Genomic DNA, 27,710 nt, shown 5'->3' on the forward strand with positions numbered 1-27,710 from the left:
GGTGAATCTCGACAGTCTCTGGCGCTCGACGGGTTAAATTTTGCAGTTTTTGGTGGGCGCGCTCGCCGGCTTCCTAGACCTACAGCAGACAGACCAGAAATGTGCGTCTGCTTTTGGCGAAAAATAAGAAATATGTAGGGAATTAAGGCACCGAATTGACCGAATGAAAGTGTAGCCCGCGGTTGCTTGCGGGAGCAGAGATGATTGAAATGGTCTAGTGCAGTCTAGCATGACTTGAAGTGATTTTATATTCAAACGTTATTTTCTAAAGTAAGTGTTATCTAGTCTATCACATAAGGCATGCAGTATGACTTGCTATCATTTAATTACGATGGACGATAACCGCGAAGGCTGACATTTGAATAAGTGTGATCATGATTAGCCTATGTTTAATTAATGTTGTGTAGGCTATTAGTTCATCAACGTTATCAACGTTCAACGTTATTTTCACCTGCGTCTTAAACCAATTAAGAGTTTTAACTGCAAATTGAACACAACACGCGGTGATGAATAGCACCCGGCAAAGGAAAATTCCAGCACCGTGAAGCGTAGGCCTACGTGTGACATTGTTGGTCCTCCTCACTACAGCATCAGTGGGACGCTGGCTCGGGGCGGACAGTGGGCTGTGTCGCCCCCGCCTGCAGTACGCATTATGACACACATAGGTAGCAGCAGCAGCAGCAGCGGCACATGGATATAGATACATGCGATGCAGGCCTCGAGACATGGTACTTGGTCGATACTTGCTTCTCCGATGATGTCGGCATACTTATTTCCCATATATGAAAATATATATTAAAAATAAATAGCCTACAGGCCACCAAAAAATAATATTCTTGTGTTTTTTTTTTCATTGCTCTGCATCGCTCCGGTTTTGTGCAGTGGTGTCAATACATGTGAGAGGTGCAGGCAATGTGCAGGGTAGATGTGAAGTAACATTACATTAGTGCATTTTGCGGTGGGCCCGATATGGTTCATCATATGGGATCCTATCTTTGGAGGGCTCCATTTGGATTTGCTTCGATACAATTGCTGGGGTTTCCACCCCTTTAGAAAGGCTGCATCAGCCAGTTACCCAGTGCTACTCAGAAACGATGAGCAGACCAGAGTTGAGACGATGAGTTTGGATTTTTGCTTTCAGACATCTGAATCTGCAACCATAGACTAAGAAGCACACACACACGCGCACACACACACACACACACACACACACACACACACACACACACACACACACACACACACACACACACACACACACACACACACACACACATACAAGCTGCGTTCCAATTCTTGCAACGGCATCATATTTTTGGTGTGTGGGAGCCTGTGATGTTCTGGGCAGTGTACCTGAAGTAAGCCCCCGCCCACGTATGACCGCTGCCCTGCTTCTGTTGTTTTTACCGCTCATGATTTATAAATGTCTAATGTGGCTAGGAGAGGCTGGGCAGGCTTTCTACTTGGTGTGTGTGTGTGTGTGTGTGTGTGTGTGTGTGTGTGTGTGTATGTGTGTGTGTTAATGTAATGTGTGTTCTTGTCTATGGCTCACTTCCCAAACGTTCATCCTTGTTGTCAAGGTGACTCTTATCCTCTGATCCGTCTCACTTTTAAGGGACGCGTCCATAAAACAAATACAACATAAAGTCAAAAGAAAGGAAACAATAATCCTCATCCAGGGATACAAAGCCATCCTTGTGAGACTCCCCACATCTGCAGTCACCGAAGGCTTTTCCGCCTCTTTAAAGTGTCGCACAAAGACCGGTCTGTCCCCTCTGGTGAGCAGGAAGTCTAGGGGCAAGAACGGACACAGGCATAGGCTTTGATTTGGTAGTGGGATGCACTTGCTTGGGATGGCTTATGTAAGCCAGGGGAGAGGAGAGGAGAGGATGGAGGCACGAGACCTGAGAGACAGAGTGGCAGACAGAGATGCCATGGAAGGAGAAGGGGAAGGAGAGAAAGAGGCGGGTGTGTATGCGTTTGTGTGCGTGTTTGCGTGTGTGTGTGTGTGTGTGCGTTTGTAGAGCTGCTAAGAGATTCTCACATGTGGGGAGGGGAACTGACCTGAATCACACCGAACCGGTGTGATTCAATGACTGGAACCATCTAAGCGTAACGGTCGAGGTATACCTTGATGGTGATGGGGTACTTTTGTTTGCTAGCAGAAATCAATGGAATAGGATGACAGAGTCACGCAGATTGAAGAGGGAGAGCGTGTGTAACACAGACCAGATGGGATATATTTGTCTGTGTTCCCTATGGGACATGCTTTTCAGCCTTAAGCACATTAAGGAAATGTGCAGTCTTGCACCATGTGTGTGTGTGTGTGTGTGTGTGTGTGTGTGTGCGTGTGTGTTTGTGTGCGTGCTTGTCCTGTGCAATGCCTGTTCAGTGAAGAGAGCCAAACGCATTTTTGTTTTCCAGACAAACAGTCCCTACTCTCCCCTTTCTCTCATGCAAACCGATTCCCACCATTATAGTCGCTGCTGTAGTTAAACGCTTGTTGCCCCCCATAGACCTCTGTGTGTTTGACAACAGACACATGGAGGAGCTATCGTGTAATGATAGCTCTGATTCTGCATCCTCTATTCCTGAATTTCCCTTTGGGGACTAATAAAGTGTTATCCTATATTTTAGCACCTTTAAAACAGCACTTCCAAGAATACCTAAAGGAGATGTAAAGTCAGACGAAGATGTAAAGAGAGCGTTACTTGAGCTAGCCTATAGATTATTGTCACGAGGGAGGAGGGAGGGTGGGCTTGGTTCCGCAGGCCACCAGAGGACCCGGACAATATGCTGGGATGCAGCTTTGTTCTCTGCTACTCGGTGTGTAGTAGGACCAACAGAGCAGAACAGAGAGAGAGATGGAGAGTGCAGAAGGGCCGGCCATTAGTGAGTCCGAGTGGTGAACCACAAGCGCAGTTGTCAGTTTAAGACACGGTGAAATGCTAATTCTACTCATTAAATAATGTAGAGCTAAAAGCCCCCCTGCTAATGTGTCCATGAGGCTATTGGTGTGTGTGTGTGTGCGTGTGCGTGTGCGTGTGTGTGTGTGTGTGTGTGTGTGCGTGTGCGTGAGTGCGTGTGTGTGTGTGTGTGTGTGTGCACGATCATGCGGACTGCAGTACTACTGAATACAGCTGTGTGATGTAGAGAGCAGAGGGTAAATTATTATGATGGTAGAGAAGAGTAACGATAGGCCACACACTATAAATCGATAGGATAACAATATCCTCATGTCATGTAAGACATCCATGGTTTGGTTCCCAGGTCCCTGAGTGCAGTTCATCAGAGAACATAGCACTGATATTACAACAGTAATGGAGATGGAATGATCCAAAACCGAAAGTATTGCAGACGGGCTGCAGGTCTACTGCAGGTGTTCGCTCTTGGCCTTCCCTCTTGTGGGCATAAAATGTTAACCACAGCAAAATGGACCTCAGGCAAAGGAACCAACTACTTTTTCATTGCAGCAATGCAGCACTTCACGCCATCAGGCTGTAGGTGGGTAACTGCTTGAAATCTTCTCTGAAATACTACGCAATCATTTCTCAGGTGATCCATCAATCCGGTTCTGTTTTAGATTGTGACACCCGTGTGTGATACTCAAAGCCAAATGACATGAGTGAGCTCAAAACCCAATATGATTCAGAGACAAGAAAGGTCAGGGAGTGCAACAGGGATAGATAGATTTGTCCTACTACCGTCAGACTTGAGCTGAATCAACACCCTCTTAGGGAAGTCTGAATGGTAATGATGTTGGATGTCTGCTGACCCAGCCTGGCAGAAAGCACGATTACAAAGGCGAAAGTGAATCTTGCTTTCTGTCCCACTCCATCACTACAGCAGAGATTCCACCGACGTCTTTTCAGCCTCAATCCAATAATACCCAGCACAGGCCCTTAAAGATAAATTAAATCTTGCCAGACAGCACGATTTTACTGCAGATAAAATCTCTGCAGGGAGGAGGTTTTTTTTTTGGATGAGATAAAGTCTGAAGAAAATAATGATAGAAAGAAGGGAAGAGAGTAGGAAAGAAAGCAAGATTCACTTTTGCCTTTGTAATCGCGCTTTCTGCCAGGCTGGGTCAGCAGACATCCAACATCATTACCATTCAGATTTCCCTGAGCTGAATAGGCGTCTTTGAAGACAGGGCAAGTCATCTATCTTAGCATTTTACAATTGAAAGAGATGTGGAGCTGTATAAGTCAGGTTAAATAATGATTAAACAGCCCCTCAACGATGAATAAACATTGGGTATGGAAATCACAAACGGCGGCTACTAAAATAAACAGTGTCTCATCACACACATCACAGACTGATACACAGACACAGCTGATAAAAAGAAAAACACACAGCCGCGCCGGCACACACACGCTGCAGACGCTGACGTCAGCCGTAGCTGTTCCACACAAACCCGATGACCCATCATCCTCTTCCTCAGCTATTAAGGAGACACCACCACCCTCTATCTATGTAGCCCTCTCTTTCTCTCCACCTCTCTCTCTCTCTTTCTCTCCAGCTCTCTCTCTTGCTCACTCTTTCTCTCTATCTCTCTCTCGCTCTCTCTTTCTCTCTATTTCTCTCTTCCCCATCTATCTCTCTCCATCTCTCTGTATCTATCTCTCTTGCTCACTCTATCTCTCTCTTTCTCTCTCTCCCCATCTATCTCACTCTCTGTATCTATTTCTCTCTCTTTCTCTATCTCCCCATCTATCTCTCTGTATCTCTCTCTCTCTTGCTCACTGTTTCTATCTCTCTCTATTTCTCTCTCCCCATCTATCTCTCCATCTCTCTGTATCTCTCTCTCTCTCTCTATCTCTCTCTCTCTCTTTCTTTACAGGCATGCAGCTAATCTCTCTCTGAGCACTTTAGTTTGCACAGAACAGCACCACAAGTGTGCTGGCAGTAATGAATATTATTCATTACGCCAATACATTATTAAAAAGATAATGTCTTGTTTTGTATTTTTCAATATGTTTGGCAGCTGGTTTTTGGTGCCATTGTTAGAGGAGGATATTTACCTGTTTGTTTTCGGCTAGCTTGAACAGGTTATGGAGAGAAACGATGGCCACTGAGCAGTGGTCATTGTGGACATCAGTATTAACAAAAAACACAGAGTGTATAGCCGCTTTTCCACCGCCAGTACCTACTCGACTCGACTCGACTCGACTCGACTCGCCACGCCTTATTTGCGTTTCCATTGGCAAAAAAAGTACCTGGTACCTAGTACCGGGTACTTTTTTTTAGTACTACCTCCGTCGAGGTTCCATGCCAGCGGAGTAGGTACTTTTGTGTGACGTAAACAGGCTGCTGGTAACTGATTGGCCAGCGGCTGTAAATGGGAATATTCACTCAAGTTAAGTTGTGTCCGGCGTGGTTGGAGTCCACGAACCCGCTCCCGAGGGGGACACTGATCAGCGTTTCGCCGTGTGTGTCGCTCCTTTCCCGGGGCTAGAGTTAGGCTGCGCGTCGTTATGTGTGTCGGGCGTGGTTGTGTGTGTCCGACGTGGCTGGAGTCCACGGACCGGCGTTTCGCTGTTTCGTTTCAGTGTCGTTCCTTTCCTAGGGCTCGAGTTTCGCCTCTATCAACGTTACCGTATGACAACAATAGACGCGCAGTCATTCCGCTTTTTATTTTATTTTATTTCCCATCATAACCTTTCCCGGGAATCAGGAAATAGTCTTGATCAGATTCAGATTTCCCGGGAATCGCGTCTCCCGTGATTAAAACCTAATGACGACCCGCCCATGGTGGAGAGGTTCTTTTCTACGACCCGCCCACATTGAAGAGGTACTTTTTTAGATGGAAACGCAACCAAACCGAGTTGAGTCGAGGCGAGGCGAGTCGAGTCGAGTTGGTACTGGCGGTGGAAAAGATAACCCAATCATGATCAATCAAAAAAAATGTTATCTGACATTATTTTATTGAAATTTAACAAGAAAAATGTACGTTGAAAAACTCTACTTTGGCAGCTAGGGACTGTCTGTGACGCAGAAAAGACATCTGTGATGCAGCTTGATGCTATTTCCCAGTCCTTCAGACCCCAAACATTTGCCATTCTTCAAGCTCTTCACAATCTTGTTGATTTCCTTTGCTGAAGGAGGACTTTCATCAACATCTACTGCGCGACATTCATCCGTTGGTAATAAATGTGATCTTGGGGATTGTTGATTTCATTAGAATGGCGGTTGCAATCCTCACTTACATGATTTTCGAGTTTCGTTGGTAGTATGAGGAGTTGTTGCATGTCTTGTTCGCACTGTAGGCCTAATCTTCAGCATTTTTTTAAACTCATGTTCAGCGTCTTTTGCTACACTTGCGAGGTTAAGTGCGTTTGCTTTCCGACTATATAAATCGTTTATTTTATGTCACACGCGAGACAAATTAGTTTCCATCTTTCTTAGTGATTGACTTTTGCATCTTTTCTTTCAATCGCGACTACATCTGAGGTGTTCACCGTTTCTGCTGAATTACAACCAGAAATTCTTCAGATACACGACTGAGTTCATCTGCAACTCGTTTATCCTGAACTAATAACTTACAGCTTAGGCGTTTTCAGGCTTTTATATTTTTGTAAAACATAAATATAAACGATGTGGTCATTATGGTAAGGTCACACCTTTTTATGGTATGGTGGCTTTTTTCTTTCCCTAGAGAAAAGATAGCCGTGTTTAACAGTCCGTTTTGTGGGGTTTTATTATGTATTAGGCTACTTTCCTGTTTTGATTATAGGTATTTTATAGGGTTTGATTTTGAAAGTGAATTGCATGGATTTACTTTTTGCACTCGTAGAAAGAAAAACTGTAAACCTAAAGGACTTTCAGTTAAGTATTTAATCTATTAGCACCCCCCGAAGAGGCACAATGTATTTGGTGTAATACTGTAATGGTAATATGTGGTTTGTGTCTTAAAGTAGTGTTGAACTATAACTTTTCCTTAGAGTTTGTTTTGAGTTTGTTTTTGTTTATGTGAGCGAGTGTTAATATGGTATTGATCTGAAATGGTATGGTAATTAAGGTAGCTTATATATCTTGTTATTTTGTGTTTGTAACCGGCTCTTACCTTTGGGATTTCACATGAATCTAAAAGCATCAGTTTATGACATTGTTTCCTCTAGGATTTATTTCAGGCCTGGTGATACGCACCTAAAAACCCTAAGCGGACGAGGCGATTTTATATTATTTTTAATATTCAAAGTATATTATATATATGTTTTTTTATTATCTACCGATACACGGGCTTATGCATTGCCAATGCCACTATAGAGCGTTCTGTCCACTAGAGGGAATTGTACTGACTCAAGAACACTGAATCAAGACTCGCGCTGTCAAGTCCTTTAGCGATTGAAAGCGATTGAAAGCGAGTGTTGGTTGTGAAACGGCTTTTATTTACTCGTACAGCTTGGACCCGCGCCCACGAGGCTTGACTTCACTCGAGCTCCCCTCCCCAGCTGCCTCTCTCTCTTCCCCCACAGCTGTCATTTAATTTGGCTCAGTAGATTTTAAGAAAAATGTTAAGATATTTGGTTGTCCATCTCTTTTTAGGGGCCATGTAACGTTGTCTAACCTGCATCCCATAGTATGACGCGTTAGAGCTAGTTTATCCTTTGCGCACTCTCGCTCTGCAGTCATTTAAAGGGACTCTGTTTGTAATGGCGCTCGCATCGCGTCAAGATAAGCTGTATTAGCTGTATTTTTATTTTTATTTTTATTATATGCATTCATATTTGGGGGGCCTGGCGGGCATGTCAGGCCGGTACAATTATACACTGCAAGTGTCAGACCATCTTCCGGGGGGATATGCTACACAGAGAAAACAGTGTTATCCTGCAAAACATCCCTCCATGTTAACCTACGTCTGCTTTATATTTATGAATGAAAAGCGGTTGACGAATGACAAGCTCTCACTCACAACCTCACTCTATTCTTTATCTTCTCTTACTCTTTCTCTTTCCATTGATCTTCCCTTGCCCATGCCTCCTCCACGATTATTGAATTTCAAATTGGCATGGCCAATAGCAAACCATAATAGTTTGAAATAGGATTATAAATGATCAGATACATGAATTACATATTTCAGATTTGTGTGGTTTCTATTGACCAATGCGGCGGTAGACATCACCTCTCCCAGGCAGACAGGAGTGGTATTAACCTTTTGCAATCTATGGGCGGTAAGCTCTTTTTCGAATGATGACAAGCTTAAAGGTCAGGTTATCTTTCGCATAAATGTGCAGCCCATTAAATGCCTGGCCAGCGTCAAAGCCCCTGTTTTAACGGTGCACATGATTGCACACACAATTTGCTCATAACCTCAACAACCCATAAAGGTGGTCTGTCGTAAAGCTGTTGGTCAGCAGATTTACAATTTTTTTTATTAATATCACAATTTGTATTCAAGCAGGGGGGAAAAGGTCTGCCTCAAGAGATTAACTTTGTGTTTGTTCCCATGAGTCGTTTTGGTAACTTTTCTGCAAACGAGCCAATAAATGCTTTGGGTCAATACATTTCTGATTCTGAGCCTACTGAAATTGCTGACTGACTACTCAACACTGCATAGCAGGGACGTTTTTGTCATTGTTTTGCACAGCGACTGCTGAGCCGACATAATGGGAGCCGAAACACAGCCGCCGATGCTTCAAGCATGATGCTGTTGTCAATAGGCTATAGGGTTCAGCTGTCACTTGTCTTGGGCTGTTTTGATATGTGCTCATTCTCTGTGCAGACCCAGGACTCCGCTCAGTCATGATGAGGAACATCAGTGTGATCGTGTTCGGCTTTCTGCTCGGCATGGGTATGTAACGCAACGTCCATTTTCATATTTTTCACATTTTCATGTTTATTTTACGAGTGTGGGTTCTATGTCCCGTTTCATGGTAAAGATGTACTGCTTCTGTAAAGAACACCGATGACATGACACGATAACAAATACGTGTAAATGATTAATTCTGTCCCATTCTATTTCACAGCTCTTTCAGCCCCTATCAAAGGTAAGCCCTCTCCTTTCAATCCCATGTCCGCTCACACAGAGGTGGTGACCACTGACCAACATAACTAATCCCGTCAATGCGGTCCCACCCCCCCCCCCCCCCCGCCCTCTCCCCACAGTCACTGAAGAGTCTGAGACTAAGTTCCACGGGGAGGACTTCCACATCCAGCTGCCCTCCGTGGGGGCGGACATCACCTTCCGCTCCTTCTCGGCGCCCCGGCAGGCCGACGTCGTCCTGATGCAGGACGGCGAGGTGGTCGGGAAGCGGGCCAAACTCAACCTGCACTTCAGCCACCTGGTGCTGGACAACGTGAACGAGGGGGACGAGGGCGTGTACACGCTGAAGAACGCCGCCACGCCCGAGGACATCCGGCGGATCCGGCTCATCGTCCGAGGTGTGTGATGCACTTCGTTAAGCCGCTTAAAGGGGAACTGGAGGACGGCGTGTCATGCATTGATGGCGCATGGATTAGAGGGGGGGCTTTTATTTTGGAGGCTTTTGATTACCATTTCTTAATATCCGTTGTAGCAGAGGAGATTCTGTTTCCCTCATTCTCTGCTCACGAGTCGTCTGGTGGCTGAAGATTTCCCTGATTGTGTACAGTGCAGATTGTTTGAATGTGGATTTTTGAATCGGATTGAGGATTTTCACTGTAGGTTTGCACACCTCATTGAATTGTGATGCGCTAGAAGTATACAGTTTACGGCTACAAGTACACTGCTTATTTCACTACTACTGCCATCAGTACATTTAAAGACATGTCATATGTGTTTTGACATTACTGGCAAATTACACACAGACGTGAGCAGAGACACACACATACACAAACACACACACAGGCACAAAGACACACACATACACACACGCACGCAGAGACACACACTTACACGCGCAGAGACACACACACACACACACACACACACACACACACACACACACACACACACACACACACACACACACACACACACACACACACACACACACACACACACACACACACACACACGTACGCAGAGACACACACATACAAACACGCACACACTGGAGTTTGTACAACAATGTTGACTCATTGCTCATGCAAGCACTTAGTGTCCAAAGTAGTACTCACACCGCCTGCCCTCTCCAGCAGTCCAACAGGAGTCCGACACTAAGGTACACGGGGAGGACTTCCACATCCAGCTGCCCGACCTTGCGGCCCATCCACACACACACACACACACACACACACACACACACACACACACACACATAGACGCACTCTCTCCCCCACACTATTTATTTTCCTCAGTACCTGTCAATTTCCTCCATTTCACACACACACACACACACACACACACACACACACACACACACACACACACACACACACACACACACACACACACACACACACTCTTAATAAGATGCTGAGGAGGGACGGTTTAAACACAGTGCTGGTAAAGACCACTGTGCGGAAGCAGTATGTAGTAGCTGTGCCATATGGCGCTGCTCAAGTGTGAAGGAGTGTGTGTGTGTGTGTGTGTGTATGTGTGTGTGTGTGTGTGTGTGTGTGCGCACGTGTGTGTGTAAAAGCATGCCGCAGATGCCAGCCAATAATTACGCAGCTCCTTAAGCACCAGTCTGTTGTTCCTCTTCTTTCTCTCTCTCTTCCTGTGTTTTTCTCCTGTCCTCTCTCCCCGTGCCTCTGCGTGGATCGTATGTTACCCCTGCTATTGTAACCACTGGGATAATTGCACACCAGCACTTCCCCCATGTTCAAAACGTTCTCCCTCCATCCGTGCTCCACATCTGTCAGGCCACACTGAGCCCCCGCCCCTTTTCCTTCTCTACCCAGGATTTTGTTCTTTGCTCTCCCTATCCAGAGTAATCACTGGGTTATAAACCTCTCTTTCTCTCTCTCTCTCTCTCTCGCTCGCTCGCTCGCTCGCTCGCTCATCTTTTCTCTGCATTATTCAGCTCTTTCCTCTCTGTACTTTTAGCACTACGTTTTTTTTCGTGACACAATCTATTTTTCTATTTTCCAAACACCTTTTTTAATGTCGGCCCGAGGACAATAAAAAGTGTACAATCGAAAACTACGAAAAAGTGTCGTGCTGCACCGCACACACTCCCCGACTCTCTCTCTCTCTCTCTCTCACTCACATATCACTTTCTCCTTCCCCCCCCTTCCTAGACTGCTCCAACGAGGAGAGTGTGCGATACGGGGACACCTACAACATCCATCTGCTGGGCGTGATAGCCCCCATCACCCTGGAGTACAGACCCCTGGCCACGGAGGCCAACCATACCGACAAGTACACGCCACTAACCTAACTCACTCACCATGTTACTACACAGGCATCTAGGAGGCACCTTTATCCAAAGCCACTGACACTGAACTCAGAGGTTTGTCATCAAAGGTGCAGTAGGTAGGATTTGAGAAAGAGAGAGAGAGAGAGAGAGAGAGGGGGAGAGAGCGAGAGAGCGAGAGACAGAGCAGAAAAGAGTGGAAATTAGACAGATTTGAACTCAGTGCTCCACCCCCCTCGTTACGTTTCTCCGCCATTGGGAAGTGTTTAATTTCACACACCTGTGATTGACAGGTAAGATGGAGTCCCTGAACCAACAGATGTCCTGATTGTGTCAGAAATGAGCCGGGAGCAATCTAAAATCCAGATTTGCTCATACACAGGCAGGCACAGTCAACTGGAAACAGATATTCTGAAAACCAAATAACAGACGGTTGTGAGGCGGGGGGATGGAACCCAGAACCTTTTGGCTGGGACTCGGAACACCCTAGCCACTATGATTCAATCTGAACCCCCCCCTCCGTGTTGTTCAGTATGGTATCACCCATGCAGATGAGATGGAAGGAGAAAGCTAAGAGCTCAGAGCAGGGTGTGAATATCACCACCATGTATTCCCAAATCTAATCCCACAGACTCGATTCAACGGTTGAATTGTAGTCCATCATTGGCATGCTAAGATAACAAGGTTCTCCCCTCCGCTTTGCTTTTCTTACGCCACTGTCTCGGATTACCTCGGCTCCTACTGATATTACTATTTATTACTCCTATCAAGTCATTAAGGAGATGCTTTCATCCAAAGCGCCTCGCGGTCCTAAACGTTGTAGATACGCGTCGTTCGTGAGCAGGAAGGGGTTAGACCCCCGTTACTCAAGGAGGCCTACAGGTGGACATTAGGGGATCAAACCCACGACCCCTCCCTGACCCCCGAGCGTCCCTCTCCTTGTGGCCGCAGGCCTGGCGTGGTGCTGTTGACCAGCACGGGGCTGTCCCGCGACGGCTACCAGGGCCGCATCAGTGTCAACGACCGCCACGTGTCCCTGAGCGCCACCACTGGGGCGGACGAGGGCAGCTACACCGTCAGGGACGCCGACGGCTCCATCAAGAGGAAGGTCTGCCTCAACGTGCAAGGTGAGGACCGGGCTGACCGCGCTCCACCCACCGCCCGCCCCCCCCCCCCCCCCCCAGCCCACCCCTCCACCCATGTGTAGCTCCTGTTTCCCGTGGGACTTGGCTGACATGGTCCTTCGTACCCCACAAAGGACCCCGTGTTGTAAATGAGTACACGGTTGTCTTTACGCGTTTTCATCCGGGCCCTTCTATCGCTCACGCCGTGCGATTTGCGTTTTAGTCGTGAATATAGAAAAAACGTATAGCGGCCCAAAAGATTGAAACAATGAATTCAAGAATTCATTCAGAGTTTCTGTCTCCACCTACCCCCGCTGCGCTAAGCTCCATGGCAATCCGCCTTGCAGCGAGCCTGCAGTCCTCTGCTGGACGTCGTTCCCTCTCGCTTTCGGCGCCCACGTCCTGCTTCCATGCTGACGTGCCCGCCCTCTTCTTGGTGTCTTCACTCAGAGCACTTTGACTACAAAGAGCTGCCCAACGACGGCGTGATGAAGATGAACCTCCACCTGGACAGCTCCCTGGTCAGCCTCTACTACAGCCCCAACAACGACTCCAAACCAGTGCTGCTCATGGACAAGGGAGAGCTCACCCCGGTACACACGGCCTTTCCTTCTGGCTCTTTTATCCTGCCTGCTTCAATTCCCACTTGCGTGCATTTGTCTCTCTGGCCTGTAACGCCCCTGTGTGTGTGTGTGTGTGTGTGTGTGTGTGTGTGTGTGTGTGTGTGTGTGTGTGTGTGTGTGTGTGTGTGTGTGTGTGTGTGTGTGTGTGTGTGTGTGTGTGTGTGTGTGTGTGTGTTGTAGAGCCTGAGTGAGCTGGGCATGGAGGGCCGTCTGAAGATGGAGGGCGCCACGGCGGTGCTGGACAACCTGCGGGCCTCTGACGCCGGGCGGTACGAGGTGGTAGACGTCCTGGGCTTCCCCGTCGCGGTCTTCCACCTGGAGCTGGAGCGTAAGTGGGGGAGGGGGGGAGGGGGGGGAGGGGGGGGGGGGCGGGGGGGAGAGATAAGAAGATGAAGTAGTTCAGTAGTTAAGTAAGACATAGTGAGAACTGTCTGTATTATATCCATGGAAGCTATGCAAACATGTGTGCACACATCAGTGATGAAACACGTCAGTGATGAAGACGTAATGCATGAATGAACATGGTAGGGAGGTCGCCTCTTTGATGTGGGGATAACTTACGGAGAGAGTGGTGCGTCGGTAGAGTTTGCCCTTCGATTATTTTTATTTTTAAAACAGCAGCATCTCAGGGTGAGCATCTCATTAACATCAACATTGATGAATACGCTGAAACAGTGATGTGCTACGTTGCCAAGTGCACAGAGGATGTTACTGAGATGAAGACCTTTACAGTACGTAATAACCGGAAACCCTGGATGACTGCTGAGGTATGTCAGCTGTTAAAGGCTCGGGATGCTGCATACAGTGGAGGAGACAAGGCCGCTCTCTGCTCAGCCAGATCAGCTCTCTCCAGAGGGATCAGAGCAGCGAAAAGACGCCATGCAGGGATAATCCAGGAGAACCTCTGTAGCACAAACTACAAAACACCAGGAAAATGTGGCAGGGGATTCAACAAATCACTCAGTACAAGACCAGGCAGAGGATTGAGGACAGTGATGTTTCTCTCCCAGATAGACTCAATGACTTTTTTGCCCGGTTTGAGGCACCAGGGGGGCCAACGAGAGGGGGGACTGGACTCTCCCCTCCATCTGGTCAGCCACCTGTGGTCATCAGCCCAGCTGACACCAGGAGAACCCTGGCCAAGACCAACCCTTGGAAAGCAGCCGGCCCGGACAATGTCCCGGGGAGGGCGCTCCAAGCCTGTGCTGATGAGCTGACAGATGTCCTAACAGACATCTTCAACATCTCTCTCTGTCAAGCCACAGTACCCAGATGCTTCAAAACATCCATCATCGTCCCAGTTGCAAAAAAGTCTGTTGTGTCCTGTCTGAATGACTACCGTCCTGTCGAATTGACCCCAATAGTGATGAAATGTTTTGAACGGTTAATCAAACCACACATCATATCCAGCCTACCTGCATCACTGGATTCACATCAGTATGCCTACCGCTCAAACCGCTCCACAGAGGATGCAATATCCACCACCCTGCATACAGTACTCACCCATCTAGAACAGAGAGACACCTATGCTAGACTTCTGTATGTTGACTTCAGCTCTGCATTTAACACCATCATGCCGCAGAGACTGATGGAGAAACTTCTCCTCCCGGGCTTAAACCCCACCCTCTGTCACTGGATACTGGATTTCCTGTTGGAGCGACCACAGTCAGTTCGTGTTGGGAAAAACATCTCCAAATCCATCACACTGAGTACAGGATCCCCCAAGGGATGTGTGCTCAGTCCACTGCTGTACACGCTGCTGACCCATGACTGTGTGCCAAGGCACAAGAACAACATGTTCGTTAAGTTCGCAGTCGTGGGTCTTATTCACAAAAATGAGGAATCCAGCTACAGAGAGGAGGTCAACCTGTTTGAGAGCTGGTGCAGAGACAACAACCTGGTGCTCAATGTGGAAAAGACCAAGGAAGTGATCGTGGACTTCCGTAGATCACAAACAAAGCACACACCCCTCTGCATCAGCAATCGTGAAGTGGAAAAGGTGGAGAACATCAAGTTCCTGGGAGTACAGGTCTCTGACAACGTTTCCTGGTCCAAAAACACCACCGTTACCGCTAGTGAAGCGAGCCCAACAGAGACTGTACTTCCTGAGGAAACTCCATCAGGCCTCACTACCTCCCAGCATTCTCACCACATTCTACAGGGGGGCAGTGGAGAGTGTGCTGACGTACGCCATCTCTACCTGGTTCTCCAGCTGCAGTGTGGCGGACAAAAAGGCCCTGCAGAGAGTGGTGAGATCAGCGGAAAAGGTCATTGGAGCCTCACTTCCCTCTGTCCAGGACATATTCCTGAGCCGCTGCAGGAATAGGGCCCGGAAAATAGTGGGAGACCCCTCTCACCCTTTGAACAGCTTCTTTCAGCTCCTACCCTTCAAGAAGCGCTATCGCAGCATAAGATGCTCCACCACCAGGCTGCTAAACAGCTTCCTGCCTCAAGCTGTCAGGATACTTAATACACCAGCATCAGACACCAGATCTCCTCACTGAACTCACTGGACTGGCACACATCACTTTAAATAAGTATTTTAAATGTGTTTATTTATCAAATGCATTTACGGGTATTATTATGTTATGGTCTTTCAGCTATCAGCTTTCCAGCTACATCTATTTTATTCATCATTAGGGTTAATGTGTTAATGTATGACTGTAATGAATGTGTAGGAATGTATGTTTTTTTACTTGATCACGATCCCTGAGAAACGCCCTCTCGTTCTGTTGTTACTTGTTACTTGTTGTCAACAAAATGACAATAGATTTGATTTGATTTGATTGAATAGTGGTTGAGTAATGCCACAAGGATGACTTTGTTGCATTCAATATATGATACATCATTTAACATTTGATTAAAAAGTAAAATATGAAGTCAATAGATCGGATGGGCAGGAGCGACTAGTGTCAGGTTGTTGGCTTCAAGGGTCCGGGCTACTTGGTTCCTTATTTATTTCCCTAGCTCCTATATTCATTCCCTGGTGTCCACTCCCAGCCTACAGGCTCCCCATGGTGTTGGTGGCGGTGATCGCCCTGTGCGGCCTGCTGGCCTTCCTGCTGCTGGTGTGCCTGCTGTCCTGCCTGTGGAAGGTGAAGAAGAGGGCCAGAAGGTCCGCCGAGCTGGAGAAGATCGCCGAGAATGCCGGCAAGGAGGACGAGGGGGACGCCTTCAGACAGGTGGGGGGGGGGGGGGGGAGAGTGCTCGGTAACACTTTACGATACGTCACGCAAAAATGTGGGCGGTTACTGAGGAGCGAATGAGGAACGAATGATGAATGACTGGGTGGTTAAAGGGTAGGCCCTGAGTGACTGTCATTCAGGCACTACTGAGGTTACTGCTAAACAGACTAAGTGGTTAGGCACTGAACACCCTAAACGCTGGTTATTTTTTTCGAGCTGGTTTGCTCAAGAGGCTAATGTAGCCAACAATAACAACGACTAGCCAATGACTCACAAAGACAAACGGGAACGCTATAAGTGCTACAAGCCAGGAAATTACGTCACAAGAGCAACTTGTGCGGTTGGTGTAAGAGGCATCTCGGATGGCTGACTATGGTTCAAATTGTAACCTTGCGTTGAGGCGCAAGGTAAAGGGCATGATTATGGTTCCACGTTCACGCAACGCAGTGACCACGCAGACGCTTGACCACGCCTCAACGGAAGGTTACAATTTTTGGGAGGCGCACGTCAGGCCCTTGCGGTGGACGCAAGGAGCGGGTCCGTAACCCCCTTGCGTTGCGTGAACGTGGGACCATGATCCCAGTTGCTGTCTTAATCAATTTGTCAGTTTGCTAATTCACAGAATGATGAATTAATACAGTATCACCTAGTCTGTTAACCAGTAACTCCTCAGTAGTGCCTGAATCACAGGCACTCAGGGCCGACCCTTTAACCACCCAGTCGTTCATCATTCGTTCCTCATTCGCTCCTCAGTAACTAGTACTACCCACATTTTTGTGTTTTTTAAGTGTTAATGTGTGCTCCTTGTGCTCCTGTTTTCGTAGCGGTTGGTCGTTTTTGCACCAGAGCTTTCCACCCGAAATTACCCTGCACATAACTGTTACATGTATTATGTGTGTGTGTGTGTGTGTGTGTGTGTGTGTGTGTGTGTGTGTGTGTGTGTGTGTGTGTGTGTGTGTGTGTCCAGGTGGTGAAGAACATGAAGCAGCTGAATGATGACTCTAAACACTCCCAGGCGGAAAACACAGAGAAATCCCAGAGCACCGAGGTGGACATTAAAGTGAGTGACTTAACATGTTATCATGATCATCAACTCACTCTGTAGTCTCTTTATTGCATGTCATATATATACATACTGTATAACCCATGAGTGTTGTGCAGCATGCTGTTCACGTCTCTATAACCTATGAGTGTTGTGCAGCATGCTGTTCACCTCTCTATAACCTATGAGTGTTGTGCAGCATGCTGTTCACGTCTCTATAACCCATGAGTGTTGTGTAGCATGCTGTTCACGTCTCTATAATCTATGAGTGTTGTGTAGCATGCTGTTCACCTCTCTATAATCTATGAGTGTTGTGTAGCATGCTGTTCACCTCTCTATAACCTATGAGTGTTGTGCAGCATGCTGTTCACGTCTCTATAACCTATGAGTGTTGTGCAGCATGCTGTTCACCTCTCTATAACCTATGAGTGTTGTCTAGCATGCTGTTCATGCCCGGCTGCAGGGTCTGGAGGTATCCTCTAAGGAGGTGGGCGTGGACAACATGGAGACCAGTGACTCCGGGGTCGGCTTCAACACCACCGCCCTCCCATTGGACACCGACACCGACATCGGAGAACAAATCCCTGATTCCGAGGCTGAAGGCGTCTCCGTTGCCATGGCCCCTAAGCCAAGCCCAACTGCCGCCGCCACCGCCATGACCACGCCCAGTGCCCCGCCCGCCGTGGAGGTACAGCCTCCACCACCCGAGACCAAGAGCACCCCCGAATACGCGCTGAACATCCCCAGCTTCGGAGACGACAAGCTTAGCCCGGCCCAAAGCCCCGAGCCCAGAGCCAGCCTGAGCCCCGGCTCCAAGCCAGGCGAGCGGGCCAAGACCCCGGAGCCCAGTCCCATCCCCAGCCCGAAGGCCTCCTCCCCGATGGTTCCCTCCGCCCGCACCGCTCCACCCACCCCGGAGGCCAAGCCCGCCCTCACTCCCACACCGGAGCCCGGCGCCGCACCCGAATCAGTCCCCACCGTCAACGGCACGCCCGAACCCGCACCCGGATCCAAAGCCAGTCCAGAGCCGGCTCCGAAGGTGGCCCCGCCGAAAACCCCAGAGATGGAGCTGAAGGTCGACGCCCCAGGAGTCCAGGCTGAAGAGACCACCGCCTGATCCCAGACCCGGACTGATCCAAGGAAAGACCCACTGAGAGCCAACACGGCCCCCACCACATCCTAAAGAAGAGAAACCACACTTTCGGGGGGGGAGTGACTTAGATATCCCACTTCTAATGCCTGAACATAATCGTAGCTAAATAAGGATATATCACTCGTTTGTATCTAACACATAACCTTTGAGACGTTTTAATCCAAACATCAGTTCACACGAGCAGATCAATGATCAAATAATGTTATAGGTAGTTCAACTCCTTGTGGCTTAATCTTTTAGATTGTACTCTCTCTTTTATAGTTTGGTTACTTCACAGTACAACTGCCAAACTGCAAACGGTATCTTTTGCAGAGTTTACAGCTAAATTGTTAACCCAAATTTAGGTCTAGGATTTTCTAACAATTTATGGTAAACACCATGGTTTACAACTAATAATTTAAGTAAGTGATTGACAAACACACTCATCTGTAAAATTCTACACTACACAAGTTGAAAGCAACTCAATTGAAACACAAATGCCCATTAAGATACCTGCTCTTTCATCAAGCATGTGGATACAACAGTGAAACAGTCAAAAGCATGAACTTTTTGAACCTATCTTCGAACATTGGCAGTTTTGTCGTCTAAGATAATTGTGGGAAGTCACGATTATACACAGATCAAACCATACCCATCACAACTTGGAATGGCAATGCATTAACTCTGCAAGAATACTTCTTCAACATGGAGTAAAGAAAACACCTTTTGAAAGGAAGGTCTGACAACGTCGTCCTGGAACACTCCCATCCATGGTCTTATCCACGTCCACAAATCTGGATCATATGGTTTTCATGGATTTGGTTTGCACTCTTTCCATTGCTGCAAATGAACTGTAACTGGGAATTTACACCGCAGGCGAGAGGGAGACGTGAGCGTAACGTAGGCGTATCAATTCACACCGCCGCCGTTTATTTCGCTATATTTTCAAGATTCATCAGATAACAGTGAAGCGTAAAGTTAAGCTTCGGTCGGCCGTGAGACAGGCATAGAACGCTGCCGGTGTAAATCAGTGCTAGTTTTGCTAGTTTGAATGGAATTCTATCTCTAGCTGAAGTCGGACGTCTGACGGCCGACTAAAAAACGCGTCTAAAACGGCTCTGGTGTAAATTGGCCTTAAGAGTAAGAAATGGTTTTGAAGGTTCCGAAGAGGTTCAGGGAAGAGACAGGCACTTACGGCCTTTTGCATTTTCATTTAGTCACCACTGTCTACGTAAAAGATTCTGCACACAGACATCCTTCCCCTCAAATACACTTGTGTTCAACTTCATCACAAATAGGAATAAGTTGCTACTTTAAAATAAAACAAAAACCATACTCACTATACTAAAAACATTGTTTTATCGGTGCAAAGTTTAGATTTTGATGCGACCACTCAATTGCTATATTTTATTGTTGAAATTTTTTTATAGACTGAATACTCAATAATGACCATTAACACCTTGATTTTTGATCAACTGTTTGAATTGAAGGAGGTCACAGATGCCTGCTGAAACTTCAGCCACTTTATGATACCATCTTGTGATACCTTGTTATTTACCACATGTGGTTGTCTATAACCGAGAGATAGAACTACATGGCTAAATCCATCACTATAAACCTTTTCTTTCAGCAGCATCATTGTAACTAAAGTATATATATCTGTACATAGCCATTGACAAAAGTATGTATATTGAGTCCTATTTAACGATGTGGACCAGATTTTCCCAGACTCAGTTTGACATTTGTAGCCTGCTTGTGGTGTTTGGCCCATTTATCAAAAATGGATCCACGTCTCTAATTTGTTCCTCCTCTGATGGCCACAAGCATGTCTGCCTCACTGTTGCTTTTGCCTTTGCCAAATACAGCTGCGTCCCCATCCAGACCGTCTTAAAGCTATAGCGCTGCAGATGTTGATGCAAAGGGAATCAATATGACTTATTAGTTAGGTAAAGGAGGAGAGAAGATACATTTGATGCATGACTAAAAAAAAAAAAAACGATATCTCTACCTCATGGTTAAAATTACCCCAACTAAACCAATGACAGACCAGGTATTGTGCAATAAAATTACTAAATAACTTTTGGTAATTTTTTTTGGTAAAAAAGGATCTGTCAAGAGAAGCACAATATAAGTGTTAATTTTCCACAAACAATATGGAAACTTGAGACTTGACCTCGGTCGACCAACCTCATTCCTACTGGACACCTGTGTAGTGTTTTGGTGACAGTTCAGAGATTTCGTATGTATTTGATAAGGCAACGTGACAAGAGCCAAATAAAATGAGATGAGTCTAATTTGATACCATATTAACATGACATTACATATTAAAAGCATGAGGGTCTATGAATGATACGGTTTAGGTTCAATACAAATCAAGTACACAAGCAAGATAAAGTAATGGCATTACATGGTGTGACTCTACAAAATAAATAGTGGATGTGTCCAAATTCCAGGATGAATAAATAAACCGAAAAATCTTGGCAATACTGAAAGCAGCTTCAATCCGCTTAAAAACAAACACACACGCACACACACACACACACAGACACACACGCACACTAACACACACATAATACATGCTCTCTCACCCTGCTGGCCCAGATCAGTGCTGTAAATATTGCATGTTCAAGTCTGTTGTAAATCTCCCAGCCATGAGTTTTAGTTTAGAATGGTTGTATTGTATTATAATAGATAATATAGAAGAAAAAAAAGAAATTTCTCACAATGTCTTAACTACCGAAAATAGAATATCTATAAAAAGCTATACACTATATAACACTAATAACTAACTGAACACCTTATTTATGAACCAAATATTGTACAATGTATCATGGACTACATTAGATCCATTGAGGTCTATTCAGTTGTATTATCACCATTCCAACTTCAAGACACGCGCAGTGTAACTCACAGTATCTACATATTGTATTGCAAATGGACCATTAATGTCACTTTGAGGCGAAAGCATTCATTAGCATGGCCCCAAAGATGTCATCCCAAGCAGCATGTTATTGCTGTTTGAAATAGTTTCATCATTCTTAATATTTGAATTTGTGTGTGTGTGTGGGTGTGGGTGTGTATGCATGTGTGTCTGGGTCTCTTGTCACTGCTGTGTTGTTTACTGGCTTTATATTTCTGTTGAATATTGACTGTGTACAAATGAGACAAAGGTGATATATGTATCCATTCCTTGCTATTGTGAGTATAGCTTACATATGTCTGCTTATTATGTTCTGCGATGTGAACAACATTGTGTATGAAGGCATTTAAATTGACAAAAAAGGATTTGTAATATCGTGATCTCTGAGGTCTAATGAGAGATGTTGTCTTGTTTTTAGTGCCTAAAAAATAGACTAGTTGGCCTGCATTGTGTTCATAGTCTACACTTCAAACTGTACTTTTTTCTACATGTAGGATGGGGTATTCACAATTTGGGCAGGGTTGCAAATGCAATCTGGAACCTTGAATGATCTGTTTTGCTGTCTATCTAATAAATAAAAAAAATATACAAATATTTACTACTAATACATACAAAATATAAAATGTGCTGTGTAAATACGATGGAAATACCCAGAACAGGGGTTGATGACTTTTAAAGACGATGATTACAATCTAAAAATTTAAGCCTGCCAGGCCTTTCTCAATGCTAACAACAAAGAATTAAAGTAACAGTTTGAGTGTTTTCTTAGTATTGAATAAGGCGTCATCAATCATTCAATCAATCAATCAATCATCCTTCAATACATTTAGTGACACTGTTTAAGAAGCAAGTTTACAATTGCAAGTACTGCATGTCTAGGCTTTGGGTTGGAAGTGTCCTGTTCACTGACAACTGCACCGCAAACGATCTGAAATGTGTGAGAGGGATTTGCTTTGCCCAGATTACAGGGCGTCCCAACGTCTTATGTGCTAGAGCTAATGTGTTTCAGAAGGTCGGTGGTTCAACGCCCACCCAACTCAGTTTACCCACCACTAGAAACCTTTCCTGTCGAGTGTACTTCTCTCCGCTATCCCGGCCCGGGTGTGTGTGGGGCAACACACGTTTCTCCTTGTACCACCTCGACTTTGCACAATGCCACACACACATCACACAGTCACACACAGATGTGTTTTGGGTTTTTTGTTTTTTTTTGTAAAAGGAAATACGTTCTGTCTTTATTTCATGTCTAAAGAAGATACAAAGAATAAAAGCAAAGAATTACAACATCGGCTGTGATGTCATCCCTGTGTATTGTTGTGGTGTGACTCATTGGTGGGGGATTGCTGGGATCCATGCTCATTACCACCTGTCACCCCGCCGTAGTGGAGGTGAGGAGTGCTACAGTCACAGCAAGCGCACTGTTTGAGTGACACCCCAACCCCCATGTCACCCAGCCAGCGACCCCCACCCCCGCCAGGCAGGACATTCCCCTCAGCCTACCCCCCTCCCCCCAGCCGCTGTCATCTCTTGCATAGCTTCCATAGTCATGCCTTAGTCACACCAGGCCATGTCACAAGGGGGCCGCAACAGAGATATTAATAGATAAGTGACATTATAGCAACTGTGATCTCTTTGAAGCTATGGAGCAGCTTTTTTGCCTATCTAGATCCTTAGTAGATGCATCTTGATTCAATAATTGTGTGTGATAAAAGGTTTGGGTCAACTACCCTTTTTTCTTCGAAAAAGTACATTTTAAGTATGTCCAAAACTTTTCATGTTATCATCGTTATCATCATCCTCATCATCAACACTGTCATATGCAACGTCATCATCGTCACCATCGTCATCATCATCATCATCAACATCATCACTGTCACCATCATTGTGATCAATGTCACCACCATCATCGTCATCATCACTATCATCGTTAGTAAAATGATCCTCCTCCTCCTTGTCATCATCATCATCATCATCATCCTCAAGATCCTCTTCCTCCTCCTCCTCCTCCTCACAGCGAGGGGCTGAAGATGGCGAGGGGCGCGGCGTTCCTCCCGTCGTCCGCGTCACACGGGTTAAAGAAGGGCACCAGCGGCGCCGCCGCCGCCGCCGTCGCCGCCCCCAGGGAGAAGGTGTAGAGCGGCGCCATGCTGTGGGCGTTGTAGAAGGACACCTCCCGCTGCTCGCAGTCCAGGAACACGCCGATGCGCGCCAGCCGGCTGGACACCACGATCCCCGTGGGCTCGGGGTCGGTGCACGCCACCACCGCGCCGCCGCCCTTCAGCGCCAGCGTCCAAATGCCGCTCAGGGTGCCGCCGTGGGCCATCTGCCCGCGGGGGACGTCCTCGCGGGCGACGCCCAGCCTCCAGGAGGTCTTGCCGACCACCTCCACCTCCCAGTAGTGGCGGCCCGTGCTGAAGGCCTGCTGGCCGAACACGCAGTAGTAGTAGTGGAAGCGCCGCGGGTTGGCCGGGCACCCCGCCGTGTCCTTGTTCTCCTCGTACCACATGGACGTGCAGGACGGCGAGACGGTCAGCAGGGGGTGGGCGGTGTGGGGGTCAAAGGTGACGGCCGTGATGTCTGGCGGAGGAGAAGAGAAGGCAGCCGGGAAGGGAAGGATGTTATTTATTCTGCTATGGTTGAATCATCATAATTATTAAGTGTGTTTGGGGGGTCGTTTTCGTCTTACTTGGATAGAGGCAGCTTTTCATATGCTTCCATATCCTGTATTGGATAGGGCCCACAAACTGACCAGCTCGGACCTCGATCTCTACCTCTCGTGGGGGGACAAAGCTTACCATGGACCTGCTCAGTCAGGGGGGCCAGTGAAGGAGGAGGAGAGGAGAGTTGAGGGATAAGATGACAACACATTAAGGAGTGTGTCAGTAGAGGGATTAGGGAGATTAGGGGGAGGAGAGAGAGAGAGAGAGAGACAGACAGAGAGATAGAGAGGGCTTATGGTGGGCATGCGTGATCAGGCTCAGGCTGGTGAGAACAGGAGAAACATATTTTAAATGCAACTGAGTTACTTGTATTAGTTATTTTTTGTTATCACAAAACTTGCCTTTTTATGAGGTCTTTAATTTCCTGCCATGAAGAAAGATTACAGTAAAAATAATGTTGACTTAAAAGCACAAACACAGCCATTTTTTAATAACGTAGGGAAAGTGTTTTATTGTGAAGAGTCCAGGGTGATCACAGGCAAGGCCTCGTTGTGCTGCCCTTCTGTCTCTCACCTTTTAATGAGAAATTGATTTAGACCGGCAGAAAGCAAGACAGTCAACTCTTCAGCCAATCAATGGCTGTAATTGATCAAATGAGTGCCACGTAGTGCAGAGAAAGAGCTGACAAGGTGACTGCAGAAACAGGGGCCCAGGGCCGCACTCTGTTGCCCCTCGGATACAGGGGGGGGCAGGGGAGGAGGTAATACTAGACTCCAGATTATGTTTACGTGTCATGAATATAACGGAAGCTGATTGGACGATTTGGTGCCTGACCTTCGAGGACTGGATAACAGACCTGGAGAAGTATGCATCGTGTGTTTGTGTCCTGCCGATGGTCCTTGCGGTTTTAGCTAGTCGATTATATGACTACATTATGCAAGGGCGTCATTATAAGATGCACTAGTGTGTATGAGGAATGTACTATCTTCCTAGAATTTACTAGATCATTCTAAGGGCCAGGCAGTACATAGTATGAAGAACATACACAATAGAATAGTACTTTTTTGAATGCCCTATTGGGAGATAGTACGTTCTATGAAGAATGTTGATTATAGCATAGTTCACTTTCAAATGTACTATTTGGAACTATTATGTTCTTTAAAAATAATGTGGATTATTGAATATAACTAACTATTTGGAGCAAAGACATTCCAAACATAATTTACATTAATAAATTGTTCAATATAGAATGTCATATTTGGAAATATTACATTCTTTGAATAACGTAAATAATAGAATAATATGCATGGAGCAAGTGTATTCTATAAAGGAATAGAACAAAACAAAATAGAACAAAATAGAAGATACTATTTGGAACTATTCCATTCTTTAAATAACACACATTATTTTTAGAATGTATTGCTCCAAATCTAACAATCAGTTGGATACCTCTGTCTTCTTATCAATCTGAAGATGGACAATCTTCAAGCTCTTAAAAACCAATGGAGGCATCCTTATTAATTGAATTTATGCTTGTGAATCAGTGACAAGAAAGGAAAAACGTACTTTGAGCAGCTTGGGACTGTCCTCCTCGGCTAGCTTGCTGTTCAGTGTCATGACGGCTCTCTCCAGGTCCTTCCCTTGCTCTGCGATCTTCCTCTCTCTCCCCTTCAGCTGCATCACCTGCCTCTGCCTCGCCTTCCTGAGCCGCTCCAGGTCCGTGCTCTCCTCCTCATCCAGGAAGCGGTGAAGGTTCTGGAACTCAGACCGCACCTCCCGTTCCAAAACATCGAAGCAGTTCTGAAAACAAAAACACACTTTCTTTGGTGGGGGGGGTGATTGGATTAATAGATAGAGGGCAGAGAGATGACTCACTACCCTTAGACTGAATCAAACATTGAGGCACAACAAAATAAATACCTGCACTGTTTTAGCAAATGCTTATTTTAAAACAGTGTGAGGGAAATACCTCTACTCCCACGGACTGTATGTACATCTCACACTCTTCCTCTCTGCACTCGTCCAACTCATGTTGGATCCTTTTTATAGCATCGATGAGCTTCTCCTGCAACACACACACAGACAGACAGACAGACACACACACACACACACACACACACACACACACACACACAAGCACGCTCGTACACACACACACACACACACACACACATACACACACACACACACACACACACACACACACACATCACAAACTGCATTAACAGAATATTTAAGTATATAATAAGTATCCAAAGGAAGGTTAAGTCAGGGTAGAGGTGAGGGTTAGTTGATCTCCATGTTATATTTCACTATAAGAGTCAACTAGGTATGGCTGGTCTCTTCAGCGTATGATTTGCCTGACATATGTCATATGTCTGCTAAAGTAAATGTCACGTCTCCTGTCTAATGTTTGTGAATCTTACCTTGGCAACAGAGAGGCCATTTCTGCAGTTGTTGTTTCTGTCAGTCATGTGTTTTCTGTACTTGCCAGTTTCTGGTATCCCGAAAAAGAAGGCTACATATGGGACACCTGGGAGCCGGGGGAATTGAGGCAGAGAAATGAAGCGGAGGGAGGGATGAAGTGGGAGGGACAGAGCAGAGCCTATTTGAAATGAGAATGATAACGCAAATAAAGAGGGAGGGAGCCGAGAGAGAGAAAGAGAAAGAGAGGTAAAGAGAGTACAGCACACTTATATAGCGAGGAAGGCAGTAAAAGGTGGGGGCGGGGGATAGGGTGAACATACTACGCATACAATACTGACACAGGAAAAGCAATAAAAGAGCTGAGGTTGAACACAAGAGGGGCGGAGAAATGTCAAGACGGGTGAGCTAAGGTCATCCTAAGAACGCAGCGCGCTGCTCTGCGATGGGGCCAGAGACTCCGTTTGGGAGAGATAAACAGATGGAGGGAGGGGGGGGGAGGGGGGGGGGAGAGAAAGACTAGTGTAGCTGCCAGGGCTAGCTGTCGGACAGAATTTCAATGCCAGAGACAGAAGGTTCTATTCCTGTCTACCAGTGTCTTTGGTAACAAAGGTGCACTAGCCAGTCAGACAGGCGTTCAGGCAGGCAGTCAGACAGACAGGCAGGCAGGCAGTCAGGCATGCAGGGGAGAGAAGAAGCCAGCCAGCCAGATATAGTTTTTCGAGTGGGAGTGGCATTGCCTGCAGAAGTAGACAGCGCTGTTTAATGTGTATATTGGTTTAGTATTATCTGGGGGATCTGATAGAAACTAGAAACTAGAAACTGAGGCATCAAAGCTGCGATAAAGCATTCTGTTTGGATATCCATATCTGCACAGTGTGCCATTCTATCTGAGCCCGGGCACCATAAACATAGTCAGCAATTCTATCCCACATCTCCCTGCACATTGTCTGCATCCCAGTGGAAAATTACAACGTCCCCTTCCTAAAAGACGTCAACCTTTAAAATCCCTGCAGTTCAAAACCTGAACTTTTAGCTTAAGTATATTTATGTCTTAACCTTTTTTTTCTGTTTTGTTGTTTTGGTGTCTCCAGTAATTGTAATTTATTACAATTGAATTTTTTTTTTTTTTGTATGTATTCTGCACGCACACAGAAACACACACACACACACACACACACACACACACACACACACACACACACACACACACACACACACACACACACACAGCGTGCAGCAGTGGCTAACGCACTGTCTGCATGTTGGTGCAAAGGCAGCATTACTCATCTCTGCGAATGCTGCTCATCTATAATTC

The 27,710-nt window shown here is 46.3% G+C and overlaps 2 protein-coding genes across 4 annotated transcripts; one reads left to right on the top strand and one right to left on the bottom strand.

Moving 5' to 3' along the window:
- The first annotated feature begins 5,351 nt into the window (after nucleotides 1–5,351).
- On the top strand, nucleotides 5,352–22,581 carry LOC311351864 (uncharacterized protein). Of its 3 annotated transcripts, none has more exons than XM_084472017.1 (11): nucleotides 5,352–5,794; nucleotides 8,726–8,794; nucleotides 8,970–8,990; nucleotides 9,109–9,384; nucleotides 11,167–11,287; nucleotides 12,234–12,409; nucleotides 12,857–12,999; nucleotides 13,210–13,357; nucleotides 16,030–16,211; nucleotides 17,182–17,274; nucleotides 17,696–22,581. In XM_084472017.1, the coding sequence occupies exons 2-11, from the start codon at nucleotides 8,746–8,748 to the stop codon at nucleotides 18,371–18,373; spliced, it is 1,887 nt and encodes a 628-aa protein (XP_084328143.1). In that variant the 5' UTR covers nucleotides 5,352–5,794; nucleotides 8,726–8,745; the 3' UTR covers nucleotides 18,374–22,581. The 3 variants fall into 3 exon arrangements, with proteins under 3 accessions (XP_084328143.1, XP_084328141.1, XP_084328142.1); XM_084472015.1 differs by lacking the exon at nucleotides 5,352–5,794 and adding an exon at nucleotides 5,825–6,146; XM_084472016.1 differs by lacking the exon at nucleotides 5,352–5,794 and adding an exon at nucleotides 5,825–6,146 and having other exon boundaries at nucleotides 17,720–22,581.
- Nucleotides 22,582–22,840: 259 nt separating this feature from the next.
- On the bottom strand, nucleotides 22,841–26,505 carry LOC311351137 (zinc-binding protein A33). The gene is made up of 6 exons (XM_084471236.1): nucleotides 26,395–26,505; nucleotides 25,938–26,033; nucleotides 25,535–25,768; nucleotides 24,361–24,392; nucleotides 23,995–24,110; nucleotides 22,841–23,885 (listed from the first exon to the last, which is right to left on the bottom strand). Exons 1-6 carry the CDS (start codon nucleotides 26,440–26,442, stop codon nucleotides 23,317–23,319), a joined length of 1,095 nt encoding a protein of 364 aa, XP_084327362.1. The 5' UTR covers nucleotides 26,443–26,505; the 3' UTR covers nucleotides 22,841–23,316.
- Nucleotides 26,506–27,710: the final 1,205 nt, after the last annotated feature.

This window comes from Micromesistius poutassou (assembly GCF_964030765.1).
Source record: "Micromesistius poutassou genome assembly, chromosome: 8".
Classification (NCBI taxonomy): Eukaryota; Metazoa; Chordata; class Actinopteri; order Gadiformes; family Gadidae; genus Micromesistius; species Micromesistius poutassou.

What these genes read in the sequence shown, in the direction of transcription:
- LOC311351137 (XM_084471236.1), bottom strand. Translation starts at nt 26,442, where the DNA reads ATGACTGACAGAAACAACAACTGCAGAAATGGCCTCTCTGTTGCCAAG. An exon ending in CTCATAAAAAGGCAAGTTTT is followed by an intron (nt 24,111 to 24,360) that starts GTGATAACAAAA and finishes CTGACTGAGCAG; the next exon opens with GTCCATGGTAAGCTTTGTCC. An exon ending in GAAAAGCTGCCTCTATCCAA is followed by an intron (nt 23,886 to 23,994) that starts GTAAGACGAAAA and finishes CTCCTCCGCCAG; the next exon opens with ACATCACGGCCGTCACCTTT.
- LOC311351864 (XM_084472015.1), top strand. Translation starts at nt 6,023, where the DNA reads ATGCTATTTCCCAGTCCTTCAGACCCCAAACATTTGCCATTCTTCAAG. An exon ending in TGCGCGACATTCATCCGTTG is followed by an intron (nt 6,147 to 8,725) that starts GTAATAAATGTG and finishes TTCTCTGTGCAG; the next exon opens with ACCCAGGACTCCGCTCAGTC. An exon ending in CTTCCACCTGGAGCTGGAGC is followed by an intron (nt 13,358 to 16,029) that starts GTAAGTGGGGGA and finishes GTCCACTCCCAG; the next exon opens with CCTACAGGCTCCCCATGGTG.